General features: G+C 37.3%; 1 protein-coding gene across 1 annotated transcript; it reads right to left on the bottom strand.

Moving 5' to 3' along the window:
- Positions 1-3,160: 3,160 nt before the first annotated feature.
- LOC107491788 (protein ILITYHIA) lies at positions 3,161-22,496 on the bottom strand. The gene is given in 60 exon segments (XM_021126201.2): positions 3,161-3,433; positions 3,667-3,745; positions 3,987-4,119; positions 4,211-4,390; positions 4,468-4,662; positions 4,862-5,044; positions 5,159-5,255; positions 5,472-5,630; positions 6,150-6,262; positions 6,520-6,591; positions 6,715-6,837; positions 6,906-7,043; positions 7,120-7,230; positions 7,383-7,497; positions 7,594-7,653; positions 7,769-7,875; positions 7,987-8,038; positions 8,115-8,221; positions 8,333-8,446; positions 8,528-8,650; positions 8,753-8,923; positions 9,001-9,103; positions 9,298-9,376; positions 9,466-9,535; positions 9,627-9,737; positions 9,957-10,130; positions 10,212-10,403; positions 10,482-10,592; positions 10,693-10,749; positions 10,844-10,966; positions 11,134-11,281; positions 11,387-11,464; positions 11,717-11,889; positions 12,331-12,447; positions 12,559-12,639; positions 12,735-12,857; positions 12,986-13,162; positions 13,270-13,434; positions 13,812-13,961; positions 14,075-14,176; positions 14,290-14,406; positions 14,482-14,784; positions 15,057-15,248; positions 15,250-15,339; positions 15,903-16,028; positions 16,169-16,228; positions 16,352-16,471; positions 17,100-17,177; positions 17,600-17,783; positions 18,509-18,675; positions 18,761-18,797; positions 18,891-18,967; positions 19,044-19,117; positions 19,227-19,353; positions 19,450-19,634; positions 20,355-20,501; positions 20,878-21,259; positions 21,376-21,507; positions 21,662-22,038; positions 22,200-22,496. Coding segments are annotated over 60 exon segments (7,905 nt in total). The 5' UTR covers positions 22,321-22,496; the 3' UTR covers positions 3,161-3,390.
- Between the last annotated feature and the right edge of the window lie 451 nt (positions 22,497-22,947).

The raw sequence follows: 22,947 nt of genomic DNA, 5'->3' as shown, positions 1-22,947 counted from the left end.
TAGGGAGACCTTCATACAAGAGAGACAAGAGAAACGATGCCCCTCCTGATAAGAGTGACCCTCATAGAACAAAGAGGAGGATTGGAACTATTGTCTGCAAATACTGCCTCCAGGTATGCATCTCCATATCTGTTATTTATTGATATCAGTTCCGAATCTAATAAGTATCTAATTATGATATATGCGCAACTGACATTAAGTATTCTTTGCTTTAGGCTGATCATAATAAAAGGAGTTGTAAAAAGAGAAAAGCGGCAATGGGTGGAGGGAGTTCTGCTCCGCAAGTGCCTGAAAGGGATTCTGATGACGACATGATGGCTGAAATGTTCTGGGAGGAGACCTTAGAGGCGGCAGATGCTGAAGCAGCAGCCACTGAGGACGGAAACGATTCCGCAACACCACATCATGCTAAAGTAAGTGCATTATGTTTAGTTAGAATTCCTTAGTTTGCTGCAACAATAACTTATTATCCTAAGATCGGTTTGTTTTCTGCAACATGGCACACCACAGGGAATGCCGCCGCCAACAACCACACAACAACAACCTCCAACCAACAATGCAACAACCAAGAAACAAGCTAAAAGGAGAAGTGTTAAGCGACCCCCTCCCACTGCAAAAACGCAGCAAACACCTCCCCCATCTGCCAACAAACCATCTACCACCCCATCCACACACAATTCTGAAACTACACCGCATCCACTGCAAGGTGCTAGTGCAGGGACATCGACACGGTTCGTGCAATTCATGCCAACACCGGGAGTGACTACGGGTGCTACAGGCCAAGGCACAGCTGCTAGGGCTGGACTTCATAGCAGGGGACGAGGAAGGAAAGGTGCATTTAGTGGATCAAAAACAGGTGTCTCAAGTGGGAGCAGTAACTCAACTCCGATTTGATAGAAACTCGTGGGTTTGGAGACCCAATCAAGACAGGAATTTGATGGTTGATTAATGTTATGTTTTCGTTTTATAATGTACTCAACTTTGATCATCAAAAACTCTTGCTGGCTTTTGATTGTTTTGTTTATTAAAGAGCAACTCAAGACTCTTGTATTATGTAATTATCATGGTCTAGGTTAGGATAAGGTAGCTAAACTTGATTTCAGGGTGTTTTTTGACCAACCGAACTTGCCTTCATTGGCTTATGTCATGACTACTATTTTTTGAGAATCAGAATTCACTTTTTACAATGGTTATTTTATCAGTCTTTTAACAGCACCTTCTTTTGAATTTGGATGAAAGCTTTGAATGGACACCACAAGCATATTGTTGCTATGTTTCTTGTTCTAGTTATACTTACTTCCTTAGGAAGAATAGATAGATTCAGGTGACAATACATTGGCATTGTTTCAATATAAACTTTACCTCATTTTACATGGCTGCATCAACTACAAAATAAACAAAACGCTACCAGAAATCCAAGATTTCGTGCCTATGTTAATGCATCAGAATTAATAAGATCAAAGTTACAATCACTTAAGCAGCATGTCATACCAAAGTTCCCAACTCATACACATCTTACAATTTCATAACCAAATACAACTCACAAAATAAACAGAAAGCAACCCCCAATGCAATGGTAAAGCAACAGCCTCATTCCCTTAAGTTCCCCCCTAACTTCACCCCTAAATTTTTCCAACTTCCTGGCCATCATTGAGAATGATTGCGAATTTTCCACACCACTCGTGACAGTCACACCATCTTCATGCCTTGAATAAGACTGATCGGAATTTCTTTTTGCTAAAGCTCTTGCTAGGCCCTCCCATCCTTCTTCAATTTCATCCACCCACACAAAGTATTTGCAATCTCTTGTCTAGAAAAAAAAAAAACGAACCAAAGTGTCAACTACAATGTCAAAAATAGATTTCTAACCTGAACAACAACACCGCGTGTACATTACCGGCCACCCAGGACATCTGATGAACCATCTATTAGGGTTTGTCATTGTGCCAGACTCCATCAACACAACATCCCTCCCCCACAAGCATTTGCCGTCGAGCATCTTTTCCTTCATCCTCTTCGAACTCGAAGAACTGCTGTGAGTTCCATCACTTGCACGAGAGTTAAATCTTCACAAAGACATTCTAGGGCTCACGAGAAAATTCCTTCTCTCCTTATGTGTACTTGACACTGGATGAGGTTGAAGTCGATTGCATTTATTGGGGTGTGGTTCGAATTCGGGAAGATGACTCCCTAGGGTTTCCACTTCATGGGTTAATCCTTATAGTAATGTTCAAATCCACGTAGATAGGGTTTGGAGGGTTTAGAGTGCCACGTAGGTTCGTATAAGGACGAAGCTGGTGTCAAACCAAGGCAGGGTATTTTTGTCACATGGACCGCATCTTCAATGGGTACAAAGTTAGTTTTGGTCTGCTATGGATACAATTGTCAGCGTTTTTATCTTTCATGGGTACATATGGTCATTTATTCTCCAAATCAATTTTGGATCAAACAATGTCATAAATATGACAAGAATTCAATAATAACAATAACAATAACGACGATACCTATTAGAAGAAGACAATGGCGATAACAATGATGATCATGATGATGATGGAGGAGAATGATAAAAAGAAAAGAGAAAAAAAATTATAATAAGAAAAAAAGGGAAGGAAGAAGAAGTAGGAGAAGGTGCTATTGATGAGAACAGTAACAATTAAAAAATAATGAAAAAGGAGTAGAAGATGTAACATCATCGATAGCGAAGAATGTTTTTGCATGAATTTAAAAGAAGAAACATGTGTGAATCTAAAAGAATTGGTTAGACTTAATTGATTTAATTACTTGGATGTAAAATTTTATTGAACTTTCTATAGACTCATTTTTCTCTTGCACTATTTTTCTTTCTTCCTTTGCACACACTAACCAGCTCACAGGCTCAGATGCCAAGTTTCAACATCTTACCGGCTCAGATGCCAAGTTTCAACATCTTTTTAAACCGTCAAAGTTTTTGTTGTTTTAGTCTCTATGATTTACAGTGCTGTCGGGTTAACTTGAATCATCCGAGTAGATTTGACTTTATAAATGAAACATCAAAGGATACGGAATAAGTCAGGAAGAATGAGGAAAAAAGAATGAACCGATATGGCAAAATAAATGCTGTTATGAGAACATTATTGTATGAAAAAGCCAGTGCTGATGACATTAGAAAACCAGCACAATATATTCGCAAAAATAAAAATATAATTGATCAGCAATAAATAGATACTCTGATTTACAATTATAGACACAATCGAATACCCAGGCGGAAAAAAATTGGGTATCAAGCCTCCAATTGTGTATATATCTATATTCTATATCTCTAACATTGTGGAACCAAAAATTTGGTGATAATGAAAATTTGGCATCAGCTCCTTAAAAGAACAACACACTTTAAATGAAACACCAACTACCTCAGGAACTTGACGTGTCTTCATCACTGTCTCCACTATCATCACTGCAAAGTAAGACAAATTTATCAATGATATCTTGTGATTAATTTGTATTGTAAGCAGAAAGCATACTCCTTAGAATTTTGTCATTCAAAACCTTGAGAAACTTATGAAAGATCAAGAGCAGATTAATACCACGTGATACCGTGACTTTAAAGTTTAACCATTGAATATATCCATATTGTAAAAGAATAAAGCAAAAAGGGAAAAAAAAACGCATATCAAATTATCTAAGTACCTATATTCAGGAAGCTTTGATAATCGTCTAGCATCCAAGCCAGTGATAAACTTCTGTACTGCTTGGACATTTTCTGGACCTGGAAGACCAAACATCCAACAGTAAAGCGCAGATCCATTAAACAGTATATAGTTAAGATAATAATGAGATTGTAACTTGTAATGTAGGAATTGTTATATTAATTATTGCTTTATTTTTCCTAGGAACATTGCAGTCATATTTTTCAGGTTTCAACTGTTTTGAAACATATCAAAGCACAAGTTAGGGATAAAGCAGATATACTCAGCATGTAACCAACACAATCTTAAGGTGTAAAGTACCCTTTGTCAGTTGAAAAGCATGTAGAATGCATCGTTCGGCGGCAAGTCTCACAGGAGTATTTGCATCCTTTAAACTGTCCGCTAGGGCAGGACCAATGATGGATCCGTGTGACAAAATGGCTGAAGGATTCGCCTGCATTGATTCACATATTAAGGCAGTATAATTCAGTACATCTTTATTCAAGGAGGAATTTATGTCAAGGCAAGATAGTCTGAGGGTATACTTTGGCAACAGCCTTTATAGCAGACAAGGCTCTTCTTCTAACTTCACTAGAGTCATCATGTGTAGACGAAGCAAGCATTGAAAGAACATCTTTGTACAATAGTGTGTCAGAAGGATCCATCTGTGCTTTATAAAGAAGCAGCCTCCCCAATGCCTTGGTTGAAGTTTCCCGCAGAGGGAACTGTTTTACAGAATATTGAATAAAATTAGAAACAACCAATATGCATATATATAAAATTAATCGTTAAGGATTGACACCTTCTCATCCTTCAATGAGTCTCGAAGACGATCTACAATAGCTGGGAACAAGGGTGATGAACAAATTGCAGATGGACTGTGTTGGAACAAGGAAGAGATTGTGAGCAAAGAGCCATGTCGAGGAGCCCAGCCTGGCGAATTAGCTAGACTGGCAAGTTCCTGAACCAACTCGGTCAGCTGAACATCTTCAAGGTACTGTCGGTTATTGTTAGAAGACTGTTAGACAAACATAATTAAGGTATATTCCAAAAATGAAAGAACCATCCATGATAAATCTGGCTTACAACCATGATGATAATGCGTATATACTATATAGTCATTCATAGAGGAAAAGAAGACTGAAGAAAAATTACATATAGTATGTAAATAGAGTTCCTTTCACTGGCTTACAAACCTGTGTCAAGACACCCAAAATGTTTGCAGCATATGCTCGAACTTTGTCGTCATCATGATGTATTAAATCCTTCAGAACAGTGTAAACACGATTCCTGACAGCAGAACTCACGTTCTTACCAGCATGCTTCAAGACACCTTTCAAAGCACTCAGAATAGCTTCACGAACACCACCATCTGATCCCTAAGAATCCAAATGCAACAGTTTTGTATTCAACAAGTAAGTAATACTGTTTAAGATTCCTACAGTTGCATCAGATAAAACAAAAAAAAATAAAATAAAATGATAACAAACTACCTGCAGATTGGATAACAAATCGCCAACTAAAGGATCAACCCTGGTACTGAGGCCACTAAGTTTCCCAAGTGCTAAGGCAGCACTAGAACGAACAGTTCTGCAATCAAATATAACCTAATAAGCAAGAATAGAACAAAGAAGGTGATTGCAACACCACCACTATCAGAATACCCAAGTTGACTTGGCAGAATATAAGGTGAGAATCTAAGTTGAATGGCATAAGTTGCCATTTAAATTAACATTTATGCACCAACAGAAGCAAGACAATTAGTGACTTGTCAGCAGAGGAAGGGAAAAAATTTATCATACTCACCTTGTACTGTCCTGTAGACATTTGACAAATGTCGTTTGCAACTGAGGAAGAAAAGGCTTCAGGGAGATGCCACCCTTCCTTATCATGATGGTTAGAGTAGACAAAATAGCACTCTTCACCTGCCATGGGAACCGATCACCTATTATGCGGATAAGAGGCCTGTGACAAATTATTGGCATAGTCAGTGTGATAATAAGATTTATAGTGCTCCAAAGAACAATAAATGATAAAATATGGTATGGTATTTGGACATGAAGCATGGAAAATCACATGCTCAAACTATATTCTGGTGAAATCAGATATGGTTATAGTAAGAATGAATATAGCAAGACTGAAGATCCGACCAGTTAGTCAAAAGGATAACAACATGCAGAAAATTAAATACACAGAAAGGACACTTTTAGGAAAAAGACTCATTTTTAAACATCAAGAAACATAAAACAAATGGACTGCAACCATATTGTCTCCCTGAGCACTTCTCATGGATATTTTACTTAACATGGAAAATATCAGTCAGTCATTTTTTGTGGCAAGATATGAATATGATTAGGTGGCATTTTAGGATACAACACCACATTACCACAGAAGTAAATTAATAATGACATCATCACAAGTTTGATGGTCTAAAGTATCAATTTAGAAGTTTCATCTACACAAACAAACTTCTCAAATAAATACCCTGTTATTGGGATGACAAAGTCCTTGAGTGATTGTTCGCTGGTAACCTCTATCAGTTCACCAAGACCCAATGCTGCTTGCTCCCTCAGTTCAGCAGAACCACTTATGAGACCCTGGGATCACAATGTATAAGTTTGATTAGTTCTGTGGGTAAATCATCCCAATTGTATGTGCATAATAGATATTATGCCAGAAATCTTGTATATTGAGAGGATATTATTCAACCATGTAGCATAGTCGAACTCAGTTTTATACACAATAGTTGATATTGATGATATAAAGGTGTGGATATGAATGTGGTAAGTATCCACCTGGAATGAAAAACATTCTAAACTTGGAAAAAAAATTGACGTGACGAAAAGAATAATACTTGGAGAAAAATTGGCAATATAGGCTGAAGTGCTTTAGGAAGACAAAATCCAGGTATGAGAATTGGTCCACCCTGCAAAGAAATTACACAACCATTCAAAATATTAACTAATTTGCCACCAATAACCTAAAAAAACACAATCTGAAACTTAAAGTCTATTTAGGATTGGTAACAGTTTCCAAGTTAAACCATCACCTTCTTCTTTCTGCGCTCCTTATCTCGGGATGTTGATACTGCATCACGAACTAGTTTTATGTATGAAGGAAGTACCTCCTTGGGTACGGAAGCAATAACCCGTGACAAAGCTTCCCAAGCGACCTAATGAAAAGCAAATAATAAGCAACATGCTATAAAAGAATCTAACATCAGCTAATCATGCAACTTACAGTAACTGTAGATGAATCAGGATCGCTCAGCAAAATGATTAGGGTAGATATCATGTTTGGAGCTTCATCATCCAGATATAACTTGCTGTTTTTGAATAAATATCCTATAAGATATGCAGATGATCTTCTGACAGCAGCCTGGAGGAGAATATTGTCAACAACAAAAAATACTCTATAGAGAGAGCCATTCTATCAGTAATTAAAAGAAAAGTACCTGACTGTCATTAACACCTTTCACAAGCTCTGATATGAGTGACTCCACACCTTCCTCATCAATGACCAGAACCACTGTTTCAGCTGCCTCCTTAGCTGAAGCTTGAACCTCCTAGAATATCACATAAATAAAATCAGATTAGGCATTGAATCAGTTGAAATACATCCACAATCAACAGGAACAAACTCATAATTCTTGAAAAAGAGCATGTACGAAGATGGAATGTCTGATTAAGAATTTCAAAATATGCAATTTTGGTCTACCTTGTCTTCATCACCCATTGCTGATAACAAAGGAGGAAGCACAGTACCAAGATGAAAGTTAAGGCCAGGACCAGCAACCTCTGCTAAAGCCCCTAATGCATGTGCATGGAAGGCACTGTACGATATAAAAACGTTTTCATTAGAGACTGGAAATACACTAAAGCACATAAAACTATTATACAAAAACAAAAAGTCACTTAAAGACACTTACGACAATGGAAGATGAACCAGTTTAGGCAAGATGTGTGGCAATACTGCACTTGTTCTGACACTACAAACAAATAAATAAAAAAGATGGAACAAATAGTAAGATAACAAGAAATTATTACAAACAATAACATCAATACACACGATCTCCATGGCAATGATGGCAACAAACAAGTTACCTTAGAATTTGTTTAAGGCCATCAAGTGCAGTATCGGAAGTTTCATCGTCCTCCAGTGCATGTAGAAGAGTGGGAACAATTTCATCAATAGCTTGCATTCCAGCACTCTACATTGCAAGATTGGGATGGAAAGTTGTTGTAAAAGCTCTAGTATTATCTAAGACACCACAAACTAAAACATCATAACGAAAGAACAAGTAGACAATAAAGAGTGCTACCTTATAGAGAGTGCTGAATGCCAAGCCAGCTGATTCACGAACCTCAGGCACACTGTAAATACATTGATCTAATTTATCAGAAAATGCAATGTAAAAATTTCCCAGAAAAAAGGCTTAAATACACAAACCTATCACAAAGCGCAGTCCGAATAGTGGGAATGAGCTCATTCATGAAACTCAACAACTGACTCTTGCCCGCGCTTGCCATAACTTCACTCAGACCAACACATACACCCTTTTCATGCAACATAAACCATAATTCAATCAAATTACAAGATATGAGCTATCAGCACATAGATACACCCATTACAAAACAGAAAATTTCAGCAGAGACAACAATTCTAACCTGTCTTCTGCTGCTGTCAGGGTCACTCAGGCCCTGGGATAAGATTGGGATTATCAAGGGGAGCACACGTTCACCAAGTTTCCTGACTAGCTCACCCAATGATCGTCCGGCAACCTGCATGAGAATCAGCAAAGGTAAGACAAAAACTCCACAATTTGTGGCAGAAAATCAGTTAAAATGGATATAAGTGCACACCTGCCGTCTTTCAGAGGATGACGATGCAAGGGATGAAATTAAAGTATCCATCAGAATAGGCATAATTTCCCTAAGAGTCTTAGGAGTATTTGCTACAATAGTCTTCCACACGTGCAAAGCAGCCTGACCAAAGATACATATGGCTTTTAGAACATGGCAAATTCCTCAATAAAAGTGAGCAAAGAAGGAGAAAAGAAGAGGGAAGTGTAGATGTCCATTCATTACCTGACGTACTGACAGACTAACATCAGCTCGAACCATATATAATGCAGCAAGTACTTCGTTACGCTTATCAAGCCCCAGAACCTCAATAATAGCACGTCCATGAGCCTCAGTACTAGAACCTTCATCATCACTGCCCCCCTCAAGCAGAGCTTTACCAGATGTTCCAGCAACCTGAAAGGAATAATATGGCTCATAAATCCAATCAAACTCTGGTGCTTGTTGAAACTTGAAAGGTTAGCAAAACATACCTTGAATAATAGATCACCCAGCAGCTCAACTGAGCTCTGTCGAATCCGCCAATTATCATTAAAAATCCCATCCTCTACTGCTGGAAGGAGAAGAGGTAGAGATCTGCAAAATAAAAAAGGAAACCAAAACTTAGTGCCAGGCAACCTAACTTGTGGAATTCACAATTAATATAATTCAGACATCAATAAGAATTCCAATTCTTACACAAACAATATCCACATATGCATATTGCAAAAGGCAAGATAAACAAAAAATTCTTGTATATGTGATTTTGTAAAATCAAAGAAAGAACATACGATGCAGCGTAATGCTCAACAAGGACATGGCCAGCGCCTAGTGCAGCATCACGTACAGATTCATTCTCATCAGCAAGACCTACAAAATATTAAAGGAAAAAATAAAAAATAAGTTACTTTACTTGTAACAGCAAAAAATAACACATAAAGACAAAGAAAGTACCATACCATCTAGGATAGCAGGCAGCACCTGTGGAAGATAATTCTGGAACTGGACTCCTAATGACCGTGGCAAGTACTGCAACAAAGTTGTTTGGAAGGGTATTTAATCAGAGTTCAAGAAGATAATAACACTAAATTGTATTAAAAACAGCACTTCAGCACTTTACCTTGAACAATGTCAAATATCCATCTCGTACTGATGCTTTTTGGTGGGAGCAATTTCGAATAATATCAGGAAGTACATGCTCAAAGTACTGGATGCCAAGTGCAGCTAAGACCTAAAATTCAACCAGTTTGGATGGCAGGTGTGAAGAAGGGGTTTCCAAAAAAAAAAACAGACAAAACTCCTTCCATTACAGGAAAAGAGCAGGCAAAACATCTTAAAGAACAATGCTTGTTTTCGAACCCTTTGGGTGGGGGGAATAGAAGGCCACAAGGACAAGAAGAAATTCTGGGTTTTTGACTGTAAAACCTGAAAAAAGGAAAAAGAATCTAACCTCACTCAACCCTTGAGCTGCTCCAGATCGCTCAACATTACTGTTATCAGATTTTAGTGTCTCAAACAACCATGGGACAAGATCAGGGAAATTTTCTTCGCCCATTCCTCCTATAAGGGATCCAATGGCTCTTGCAGCAACTGATCGAACTTCAGGGATAGGATCCACAAGAACCTGCTCTCATGATACATATATCAACTAATTAGGAGCCAAGGACAACACAAGCAGTGTAAAAGCTATTGAAAAAACAGGTACCTTCTTTACTTCAGGAAGCAACAATCCTATATATGGAATCATATCCTTTGGTTCTGTAACCAAGGAACACATGTTTCCAACTATTTGTGCTGCCCTCTTCTTAGTGTCAGCACTCCTTTCCCTAAGTCCTCTATGTACTATTGGCACCAATAATGCAAGTGAGGGGGCATCAATGGAATTGACGAAGGTTGTCTGCAACAGTCAATAAGATTTCAGGAAACAAAACAAAATAATAAACAAAATCTGTAAGACACATGCAATAAACCTTACTTGAAGAAGAATATCAAGGGAATATTTTGTATGCTCATTAGGATCACTGAGTCCCTTAAGTAAAGTAGGGACCAGAGCAGATATTTCAGGATTCTTTATCACGCTCCCAACCTTTAAAAGAAAATAAAAATAACATTAAAAAAAAAGATACGAAAGTATACACAAAAAAATAAAGCATCAAACAGTATGACAGTTCACAATCAAAGCTAACCTGTTGAAGGGCCATTTGCCCAGCTGACTGGACTTTAGGATGGGTATCAGTTAAAACCTAGAAATGATAGAACGGTTATGGTAATACAATCAATAGAATAGAAGAAATGAAAAATTACCAGTTTCAATGTAATGTAAGCATCATCTTATACCTCAGTCAATTTGGGCACAATCTTAGGGAGGCACTGAGACAACTGTCGCGGAGCACAATAAGCCATAGCACCCAGAAGTTGCACACTACTTTGTTTTGTTCTCCAAGCTTTATCTTCAAGACCCTGATCAAATAATCAGTTACACAATAATTCACAACATACAAGCAAGGTAACTGCATAAATATATGCATGTGTGCATGTGTGCACGTGTAACAAACAAGGATATTTATAGAAAGCACACACTGTTTCTCAATGGCAATAACAAATAAGTTGGCTATATTTTTTGTCACCTTCAAAAGAGACGGAAGGACAAGCTTCACTCCTTGGGCACTAAGCTGTGACATCATTGCACGAGCAGCGCATTCAGCTGCGTCACGAACTGCAACAACTTGATCAGAGAATGAAACCAAGAGCAATGGTAACATCTGAATCACATACCTGAACACAATTATGATGAAGGGAATAAAATAACCCACTCCCAAAATAAAATAAAAACTACATGAACAATCAGTAACATTTGGGAGAAATACTCATTGAACATACGGTTCAAATAGTCTTCCAAGTGTTTCACAAAGGCATTCAAATCCGAGTAAAGCTCCTTCACGAGATTTTGCAGAGTTCCTGCAGTTAGTTAAGAGAAGTAATCAACATAAACTTAAGATACATGTTTCCCTTGAATTTGACAGCCTGAAGTCTGAAAACTAAAAATGGCATAAGACCCAATACTTTTCAGGGAATTCAGTAAGTTGAAGAATTTAGAAAATAGTCAGCATCTGAAGGAGAAAAAAAAATAGGAGAAGAAGAGAGAGGGGGGGGAGGGCTGTGAAGACTATTAAGGAGATAGATTTAATGCACAACAGAACTTCTTACAACCTTTCAGCCAGACCCTCTTGAAGCTTAATGACAACCCTATAAGTTTTCAAGCAAGGAAGGCCAAATCCCTTGACAACTCCTGCAAGCCCAAAAGCAGCCCCACGGCGTTCTCCATATTTATCACTTTTCATCATCTGGTCCAGCAGCCGAGTAATAAGAGCAGCAGCATCATCCTATTGGAAGTTATCAAATAACAAAAACAAAGTACTCCAGTGTTGAAAGCATATTAACCTTAAATATGACTGAGTTGAAGCATTGAAGATATGCATCACCGACGAGTCAGTAAAAGCATAATAGGTCAAACTATATATTTTCAACAATACGAAATACTCCCAAACAAGCATATGAATTGCAAGTATTTACCAATCGGTTACAGCACCACTTTAAGCAACTAGATACTACAAAAGAATACTTCACATCGGAGCTATTGCTGTATTCAGAGTTACAATGCTATCCATCAAATTGATGGAAGAGTGACAAGAATAATTATGCACACAAGGATTCTTTTTCTTGCTATTTTAATTAAAAAAGCAGGTGCTTCCTCTATCATCATAAAATCTAATTTATAATGAAGTAAGGCATCAGATATTGGTTATTAGAATGCTCTTGCATACTTGTTTCGATTTCATCAGTGGAGACAAACAAGAGGAAACAGCCCGTTGAACAGCTTCGGATGGAGTGTTCAGAACATCCAACAGTTTTTCCACAACAGCATGAACCTTCGGATCATCCTGTGTCCGAAAACAAAGAGAAAAGAAAAACCACAGCAGAACTTTTTAAAACTCAACAACACGTCAAAACCAACACACACACACACACACACACACACATCCAATACTGACCTTTGCCAAGTGTTTTGCTAATGCTCCAGTAAAAATAACCACACCCTCCCTAACTAAGTCATATTTTTCTTCATCTGGTGCCTATAAATTTGGGAGAAATCCATTAATAAAGATCACGATAACAAGTGCTTCACCAATATTCAGCTTATGTGTATCTGCTTACATACAGTACTTACAGTTTTGTTTAAGTAGTTCTCAAAGATGGGGAATAACAATGATACGTTATCTTTCCCATGTTTATCAATAATCAAGATGCCAGCATTAATCATTCTACCTCTGACATCAGCATTTGGATCAGCCTGCAAATCAACTATCATTAATGCTTGGAAAGGTATTGACTACTGAAACGAGCAATCAAGCAAGAAGATAGTTCAGCTTCAAACATCAACTAAAAAGAGGAGGGCAGGGGGAAGCCATGTGAAATTACCAGAGCTCTCGATATTAGAAATGTCATAACAACAGGCAAGTCTTTGGTTCTCAAAACATCAGCTGCAGAATGTAATGCCAATGCTACACCTTGCCTACCCAGCCAACCAGCATCAATGTTGTCATGTCCAACACCCATGTCAGAAATGTACAATGAAAATAAAGTGGAAAGGGACTCCTGAAATTATCAGCAAACTATCAAAAATTCAAACAAACAAATAACTAAATAAAACAAAAAAAAAAACAAAAAGAAGAACAAGAAAGGAAATTATCAAGCAAGCATACTTGTATAGAATCTGGGTACTCATCCAGAGCAGCAGCTAATGCCTCAGCAGCTGCCAAGCGCACATTGTAGTTAACATGAGAAAGTGCTTTGAAAAGTCTGGAAAAGTCAGTTCCAAAGTCAAACCCATAATGATCCCATATTTCCTCTGCCACTTCAGCAACTGACTGAAATGTTAAAACAGTAAATGAGATATAACAATATACATAAATCTATTTAAGGTAAAAAACAAATTATTGAGTTACTCTAGAATCAGGTGTCTGTGTATCGCAAATACAGGACACATAATTTCCTGAGATAGCCTTGATGGAAAATAAATAAGCCTTCTTCATGTTCCAAGTAAGAGTTACACCATATGCATTCTAAATATGGCATTATTTGCAAGTACTAGTTAGATTATTTACTTAACATATTTAAGAGTATCGGACATCTTAATAACTCAAAATTCATTTTTACATGAATCACTTGAGTCGCTAAGTGTACTCAAGCCAATCTAGTTATTGGCAAATACAAGGCAGTGTAAAAAGGGCAATGAAAGGAGAACCTTCTCCGAGTCATGTAATGCTATCCATATACTTGTTGCAACCTCAACGCTCTCAGGGAGGGAACGATTGGCAACGGCAGGGATACATTTTACCGCATTTAAACATGCCATTCTAACATGAACATCTTTCGCATAAACTCCATAAAGGGCCTGTAAATGGAAAATTCATAAATAGAATAAGCATATAAAGACCTCCCTAAAAAGATAAAATAAAATAGAACTTAGAAAGAGAGAGCAATACAAACAGAGTCAAGCAAACTCACAGAGGCAACATCATCAGGTTGCAAACCAAGACTCAATTCATTTAGTGCAGGAGCTATTGATGCTTGATAGGCCGGAACAACACCAAGGACATGATAAAGTACCTACATAATAGAATATTAATCATAAGAAAGACAAGTGGTTCAAAATAACAGAAGACTGACAAACAGTACAAACTAAATTCTGGTTTAAAAGAATAAAATGTTTAACATTTTACCGATAACATTCGAATCCTAGGAAGAGGTAGATGGGGATCCAGGTGCAAATAAAGTATCCGAAGTACGTCATCATGAAATTTTGTTTTCTTTGAGCATAGCAGAATTCTCTCCATTATCTATTGAGAACCAGAGTTAGAAACATAGAATCTTTGTGAATTGATTAAATCAAACTTCAAAGCAGAATTGCTTACGGGGAACACAAATGAAAAAGAATCAACAGGAAGTGCTCCTGATTTACAAGATGTGGATAGGCCATCTAAGATTCGATCAAAAAGGCCAAGGGACGGCCTCTCATGCACTTCCTCTTCAGCATCAGATGGAACCCGATCCAACAGAACATGAACTTGATCAATCACAATAAGACGCAACGCAGTAGAAATATCAAGTGCCCAATCACATAGAGGAGGAGCAGTGCATCTTGATAATTTCACCATGGTTTCAAAGGCTTCATCACTTACAATAGGTGACCGTAATAAAGGTTCAACAAACTTGACCTGACACAAGATTTAAATTTGAACATGAACAACAGCCACATACTGTCATGTTGAAATCAAACAAAAAATAAAAAAATAAATAATAAGTACAGAAAATAACCAATGAATCAAGTATCTAATCTGTTGAAATTACATTTTTAAAAAAGCATGTCATATTCAACTGATAAAGGATGTGGGCATTTAAGAGAATTCAGAATGATAGGAGTAAATTCAAGTGGTATCAAACATATGGAAGCAAATTGACAAAGGCTAGTAGACAGGACATCAAATACCATTGAAGGCAGTCTACTATGGGCAAAAACTGTATTAGCAATCGCCATATCTCCAAGAGCTCTGAGCATCAATGACAGATGGTCTTGTATTTCATGGACTCTATCACGTATCGAAGCCTCCTCCTTAAGCTGTAATTCTCTTGCCTCCTCCTTTGCAGTCTTCCCTTTGTCTAAATAACAAAACAAAAATATAATTAGTCACCAAATTAAATGCATCCAGCGGAAGCAACAATATCATTAGAGGTGGATCTCTCTTTGGCAAATGATTCGAACGGGAATTATCCTGGTCAAAAGTAACAAATATAGTGAAAAACCTATGGGAAATGGAACAGAGAAAGAATGTAGCAACTGATACCTGCACAAATGAAAAAACGCACACCAGCAACACAGCAACACACAGAACAGAATGGAAGAGTGGTAATTCTCACTCTAATACTGATATAGATGTAGAAAATGGTAGGGAAAATACAAGAACAATAAAGGAAAACGATAAGGGCTATGTGCAAGAGCCAGCCTCAACTCTCCTAGCCTATGCCTTAACTTTCACCAAAAGTCTACCCTATCACCCCAATTCTGTTACTGATACACTCCTCTCTCCACTCACTCAATTCGGTTAGCATTCCCCGGCTGATCCTCTTTCACACTTTCTCCGCTAACAGTGCCAGGTGGCATGTTAATTACATGAATATCCCCTTCTTTATTTTTCTCAATTCTACCCTCCACTCTCCTCTTTCTACTATAGTGCAAAGGCAGAGGAGGAATTTTACTTTAGGAATAGAAGCTTCTATTCTCACTCTCACTGTTGTGTCTGAGTACGTAACAAAGAATAAGAAAAATAGGAGGTACCAGGCCATCTTCATCATCATACATACGGAAGCGACCCTTTGCTTGTCTTGTGTTCTTACTAGCAACAGATTCAGCAACATAAACTCCTTGCTCAGTGGAAAGCATTCCTTCAGGAGTACGAAAAATCTAAAATGACAAAACCAGCAAAGGGAAAAATTAAGGATAACTTATAACAAAAATTCCCATCGAGTAAACAAAACATAGTAAAGTACAACATACAGCCACCGATAGTCAATCCACAGTTCAGACTGAATCATAGGAATTACCTGAATGTCATTCTCAGAAAGTGTATCATGTGAAAAACGTTCAGGAAGATTTAGCAAATGCTGGCATCAGGAATATATACTAGTCAGCAACCAGAAGTGAGATAGATAACCATCACAAACTTCCCAGTTTCGGAGACTCCAAGAAAATAATAATAAATTGTACATAACCATCAACATGCGTACTTTTTCAAACTCAGTATATGCATCTGCAGGAACTATGGACATCAAAGTGCACAGAGATGATATTGCTGCTTCTTGTTCAAGTGGGTTAACACTCTTCAAACCCATGGGTCCCAGTAAGACCTGCAAAACATTATAATTATATCACTTCGCAGTTGGAAGCACAAAGGTACATCCTCTAAGAGGAGACCTGGTTTATACATCACAGTTAGCAAATATCTAGGCACACACAATTATTGAGACATAATAAAGACATGACGAAAATAGAAAAGAAGTGTCCCTATAGCTACTCTGTTATAGAAATTAACAAGCCATGCAAAGACAATATATCTATAACCAATGCTATGGTGCAATGATTGGCCCTAAACCCTAAACACTAGCTGGCAATTTTCAGACAGTAGGAAAGGGTTCTGAATAACTTAATCTGCAAAAAAAAAAAAAATTGTCAGCATAACAAACAAAATGTTTGAAAGATACCACATCAAAAGCAGGATTTTAAATGGCTGAATATGTCGACAAGAAACTGTCAGATAAAAAGCCAATGATCAGAAAGATGCCACATCAAAATGGAACTGGTTCTAGTATTCAATCAATGTACATGTGCACCATCAAAATCACTAATGATTCCTTGTCTGTGAACAAGAATGCTCAGATATTCAATACATCAATTCATTCATAAACCTTGGATGAAATAACAGCTAATCTATCTATATGAATTAATGCACCAACATTTTGTAGCAATATTAATTACCTGTATGAGATTCACCGCGTTAGTAGAAAGGACATCAATAACATCAAAATCGTGTGATTGCAAACACCTAAAGAGCCTCTGCAGAAAGAAAAATGAATCAGCTTCAAAACAAAAAATATTCATGATCATGCATGCACATTGCACAATAACTAAAGATCACCTGAAAACATATATTTTTACAAGTAAAGGCATGCATACTACTCAAGACTCAAATGCGGGGGAGAAATGTAACACATTCTTTGTGTGATAGTAACATAATAACAATAAGAATAAAAATAGTCATCTACACCCACATTTTGATCCTTCTGCAACTCACACCTGATTAGTAAGGCTACAAAGAGATCACAGGCAAAAGTCCCAGGCTTCTTTAATTTTCAGATGAATTCCTAGTTTATATGATTAAGAAGAATTTAAATTGGTTATCAAATTTCCATGCAAAACACCCAAAGCAAAGAAAACATAACCAAAAAAAGCATCAGAGACGAATATAAGAAAAGCACCTTCCACACTGCATCTCTTTTTGCACTACCAACCACACACGGGTGATGCGAGCAAAATATTATTTTGACAAATGAATCTGGAGAATGTTTTAGAGCTGCTGGTGACATAGTCAGCAAAGCCTTTACCAAAATCTCAACAGATGGAATGAATGGAATTTGAGGGTCCAAGGAAATATCAGTGTCACTACAAATTGAAGCACAAATGGTTAAATGTACCATACAAAAGCAAGGGTATCAAAGAAAAAGATGCAAATGACCCCTACTAGGGTAAAGGTGTTTCATTAGTAGATATGAAGAGAATGATCTGCCGTGTTACATGGGTCAACCTCATAGAAATTTCATGTCTTCTTTGCCTTATTCATGGGAGAATACCTTGTACAGTATATACTCTCTACTTTCCCAAAAATAAATTCTTTATCCACAAAAAATCAGAAATGAATAGATGAAATAAACTACACTTGTAAGACCACATTTTTTATCTATTATAATCATTAGTGAATAGCACCATGAAGTGCCACAGTAGATCACATTTACAAAATGGAAGGCTCATTTCTAATGGGGTAAGACCTCCAGAAGGGACACAAGCAACCTTTCCCATCAGCACTCCAACCAAGGCAGCCAAATGTCTTGGAAGAAGAAAAACCAAAATCGAAAGAAAATTAGCAGCCTTATAAAACAGCATCTTCACTCCCCAATACCACCGATCTGGGGAAGCCACAAAACCTCTAAAGGAGATTTCATTACTTTATTATCTTTTTGGGGAAAAAAATGAAGAAAATTTTAAGAACAAATAAACTACCAGGAGTTTTCAAGGCAATTTCTTGGCAATCCATTCCAACTTGCCCATACTTCCTTATTTTAATCACAATAAATATGGAGATAAATGTATAATTACAATCACATATATACCTCATTTTTGAAGCCATAATCTTCTCTCCAACCAAAGAGAGGTATTTTGAAAATTCAAAGAAAATATCTTCAGATAAATGCGGAGCAGAAGTAATAATCCTCTTTGCAACATAATATGTCATTCTTCGAATATCCCAACTTGGATGGCACATAAAAAATATCATCAGCTGCATGAAGTTAACAAACAATTGACTGAGTCAATACAGAATAGAATGTCTATAGAGAGCTAACAAAATTCTACGTATTTTTCACCTGCAACAGCAATCTCACTGAGAAGTTGGATGAAGCTCTGGATAACAAAGAATAAGAAACTTAAGTACAATATTATAAATCATAAAAGTATAAAGTGTAGTAAGTACTCGTCATTATAGATAGAACTCACCGCTGTAAATGCTCAAGGAGAAGCACTTCAAGAAGATCAACACATGCCACGCTATCTTCGATTGAAAGCTTTGATGCCTGCACAGCAACCTTTTAGTTAGATATATAATAAAACCTTGAAAATGCCAACAACAAATTGAAGCAGAGTACTCACCATTGAAATTGGCATAACTGAAGGTTCACTTTGTGACACCAAAGACCATATCTTTTCCTTTGCCAACGTTTCCTCTGAAAGATAAGACAAGTGAATGGAAAAATTTAAGCAGAAGAGGGGGAAAAAAAAAAAACTAAACTTCTGCTCTATGTTCAAGCATATAAAGATTCCACTAATACAAACCAGCTTTAATATCAACAGCAGCTATCTTCCCAACTAATAACAATGCATATATGCCATCTAAACGTTGCACTGCCTTGGTAAATCCAGTTTTCACAAGTTGGACAAGAGGACCAAGCAAAGGTGACATCTACAAATTATTTAGTTGAAACGCAAGGAGATGAAAATCACATAAATGCATGAAATGAGTTGATCAAAAGTATAATCAGTTAAAAAGACAACTTACCTTTAAGATAGCATCTGCATTTTTGGATATTGCATGTAGACTGCGTAGGAAACCCCTTCTTAAAGTTTCCTTCTCTTTGAATCCAGAAACCAAAAAGGAAATTAAATTATCTTCAATGATATCAGTAGATCTAACTGCCCAAGAAGCTATAGCAGACAAAATCGCAATTTTAACCTCTTCATTTCCTGCCAATTATGGTGAGCATTAATCAGTACCAAATTTAGTAAACATAAATACCACTACCAGTGATATGACCAGAGATGGAGTGCTGCACAAAGAGAATAAATAAACAAGTGATAGTGATGACTGCACTGCTTCATTCAGAAATCCTTTATTGAGTAATAACAATAAACAACAATTGGTATTTGGTTCATATAAGGCCGCATCTTTGATTCAGGGGCATTTAACATGAAAATTATATGCTTTATCTTAAGACACTAGACAACCCTTCCTCAAAAGTGAATTTATACGTGTTATGTATGTCTAAATAAGAAACGGTGACCGATAACTTCTCAATGTCTTGTGAAGTTACCTATTTAAGTAGTAGTCTGTTTGTGGTTCTTGGCCCAACATTTCATGTGTTTTTTTCCACAATGAGTTGCTTCTTATGATGCATTTCAAGAGTCTTTTTAACACCTAGATTTTTTTGGCAACATAGCAGCTGTTGACAATGTTTGATGTTCTTGGTTGGAAAGGAATGATAATTCTGAAAAGGTGTACAGTTCCCTTAGATTTATTATGGGATTGGATCACATTGGTGGTATATCCTAGGAGATCATCTCACAATGTCTTAGGGGGATACTTGTCACTAATAATTTCTTCTTGCATCAAAATAAGTGAATGACCAATCGAATTCAAAAATAATTAAACAAATAATCAAAGGGAAAACTAGAGCTTGAGATTACCATCCTCCTTGTAGTATGATAAAAGAAAATCACATATCATGCGCGCCAAATTGATGAGATATTTCCCATCTGGAGCATTAGATAATTCCTGTATTGCATTTACCATCCCTACTCTCTGGTATGGAAGAGCCAGCCTTCCTTCTGAACCTGTTCAGAATGAAACATATACCAGTCAAATATACACCACAAAGTGTTGACTATCAGAGAAAATGAAAGAAACTGAAGGAAAGTCAAATACAGGAAAAGAAAATTCATATAAGAAAAATCTGCAGAATATTTATAAAGGTAAAATGGGGAATGGTTGCAATGAGATCTAACTGAGTAAAGAGTGCGCTTATATACATACATTTCTTTGAAGCAAAGTGTAGCAATGACAACTAACTGCAACTATATTTTCTCATAGCAGATTATATTAGCCATGTGCTGATTACACCCAAAACAGAGGCACCACTAATACATCCAATTAAAAATTCAAGGTAACTGCAGTTAAATGTTAACGAAGCAAGCACATGTCATTTGATACCTTTAATAACGGCTTTTACAGCATTGAACATGGTCTCCAATGCATCTGGGTTGCTAGTTTTTTGGCTCAGACTCCTGACTATGGTTAATGCACCACCCCTTCTCCCTTCATCAGCATGTCGAGCCTGTGCTAGTACTACTGAAAGAATTTCATCGGCATACTTGCTCAAATCAAGGCTAACAGACTCCAAAAGAATTCCAATAGACTCCAAGACAATCTCTGGGTTTCGTTTTAGCATTTTCACAGCAGAGGGTATCACAGTACTCTGAAAATCTTGATGTGACATTTGCAAATAAAGAGGATGAAATGCTTCTATGAGACTCCTACTGGGCTTATCTTTGGCGGTCAGTATTGCATTGACATATATATCAAGAAAAGCCAGCTGTAAGCAGTAAATAATTACATTAGAATGCCAGGAGAAATAAATCAAACATGCATGTATGTATCTATAATTGTATATGTATGCCACCTACAGAGAGTTATAGATATTTATCTCACCTTAACTTCTCCAAATAAAGTAGGAGTACGACTTGAGAACTCCAATAACAACAATAATAATTCAGGACTATCCTTGTATGGTATTCGTCCATTCTTGATTTCCTCAATGTAGACTTTATAAATACCTGGTGACTGAGAACAAGCGTAATCATCAAAGTCACAAATACCCACTTCCTTTATGAATTGTATTTTGAAAGTTGCAGACCAACACTATGAAATTCAAGTACTCAAAACGCTAATAATAAATTAATTGTCCATAAAATAACGAAGAGAGGTCAAGCTGAACCTTGGAAAACAAATGGAAAAACTTCTTCCTGCAAGCCCTGCGCTCGCGAAAAGATCTTGGAGAAACAATACTAAGCAAAGACGCTTGCGCCGCGGCCACTCTACACAAAGCATTCTTGGAAACAGAAGCGAACTGGCTTTTGCTCAATAGTAAGCACGACCAGCTGAGAAGCCTGTAGCTTCCGACATGCGATTGGGCCTTGAGCTGCTTCTCCATGCTCTGAACAAGCGCCGCCGCAAAAGTCTTCATGAAAACCGTTTCACTCAAAGCCTTCACAATGACTTCATCAACGGCTTTCCTCGATCTGAGATCATCGTAGATTGAAACCGTTCTGAATACTACATCCGTCAACAATGACGCAACCTCTGCTGGCATATCTGCACAAACATACCAAAACCGTTTGAGTTAACATTCCAGAGCTAAAAATCTATGCATTTGATGACGAAGACGAGCGCATTCTCAATAATTCATTATTTCATTTTTCATGTCAAGTGCATCGAGCTGAACTGTGAACAGTGCTGGTATGATCGGTGCAGACCTGGAGTAGAACTACTCAAGAAGGCGGGGATTTCGCGACGGAATATCCGAAGGCGCTGGTTAGTTGAGGAAGTTGAAACCAATTCTGATAGTGACACAAGAGATTGCAGCGATTCCGCCATTGATGAACACTGCGAAATTCAGAATCGGATGAGTTTGAAGCAAGTACAGTTTTGTTCAGAATACAGAACACAGGTTCACACGGTGTGTTTCAGTTGACGAGTGTTTTCCCTTTGCAGTGAAATGCTTAGGGTTTTTGGTTGGGTACACCGGTGCAGTACTGCGCTGCAGCTTGGTTAATCCTGCTTGGGACTTGGTTTTCAGAGTTTTCTCTTTTTTGGTTTTTTTCTTTTTTTTGTGGGAACAAACTCTCTCACGTTTTCCAAACAATTCTTTGTTCATGGATTCTTTTTTTTTTTTTTTCATGGATTCTTTTGAAAGAAAGAGCCGAGGTTCATTTTTGGACAAACCTATGGCTTTTATACGGGCTAAATATCCGTTTCCTTTGGACCCTCCTAGAAAGTGAAAGAGGAAGACCATCTGATTCTTGAATAAATGGGCTTTTTGTTTTTTTTTCAAAAACACACAAAAAAACTCGACTTTTCTAAACAAAAAAATTGAGGAAAAAGTGTTAAATCTTGAATATCACTACTCATGCCAATAAATCATAGCTCACATGGCATATCTCTATCTCCCCACCTCAAAAGTGTGTTGTGTGGTACCTAAGATCGGGGGTTGTCCAATCCAAC

Source organism: Arachis duranensis, chromosome 6, assembly GCF_000817695.3.
Source record: "Arachis duranensis cultivar V14167 chromosome 6, aradu.V14167.gnm2.J7QH, whole genome shotgun sequence".
In the NCBI taxonomy this organism is placed as follows: Eukaryota; Viridiplantae; Streptophyta; class Magnoliopsida; order Fabales; family Fabaceae; genus Arachis; species Arachis duranensis.
This window is presented reverse-complemented; position numbering and strand designations above follow the sequence as displayed.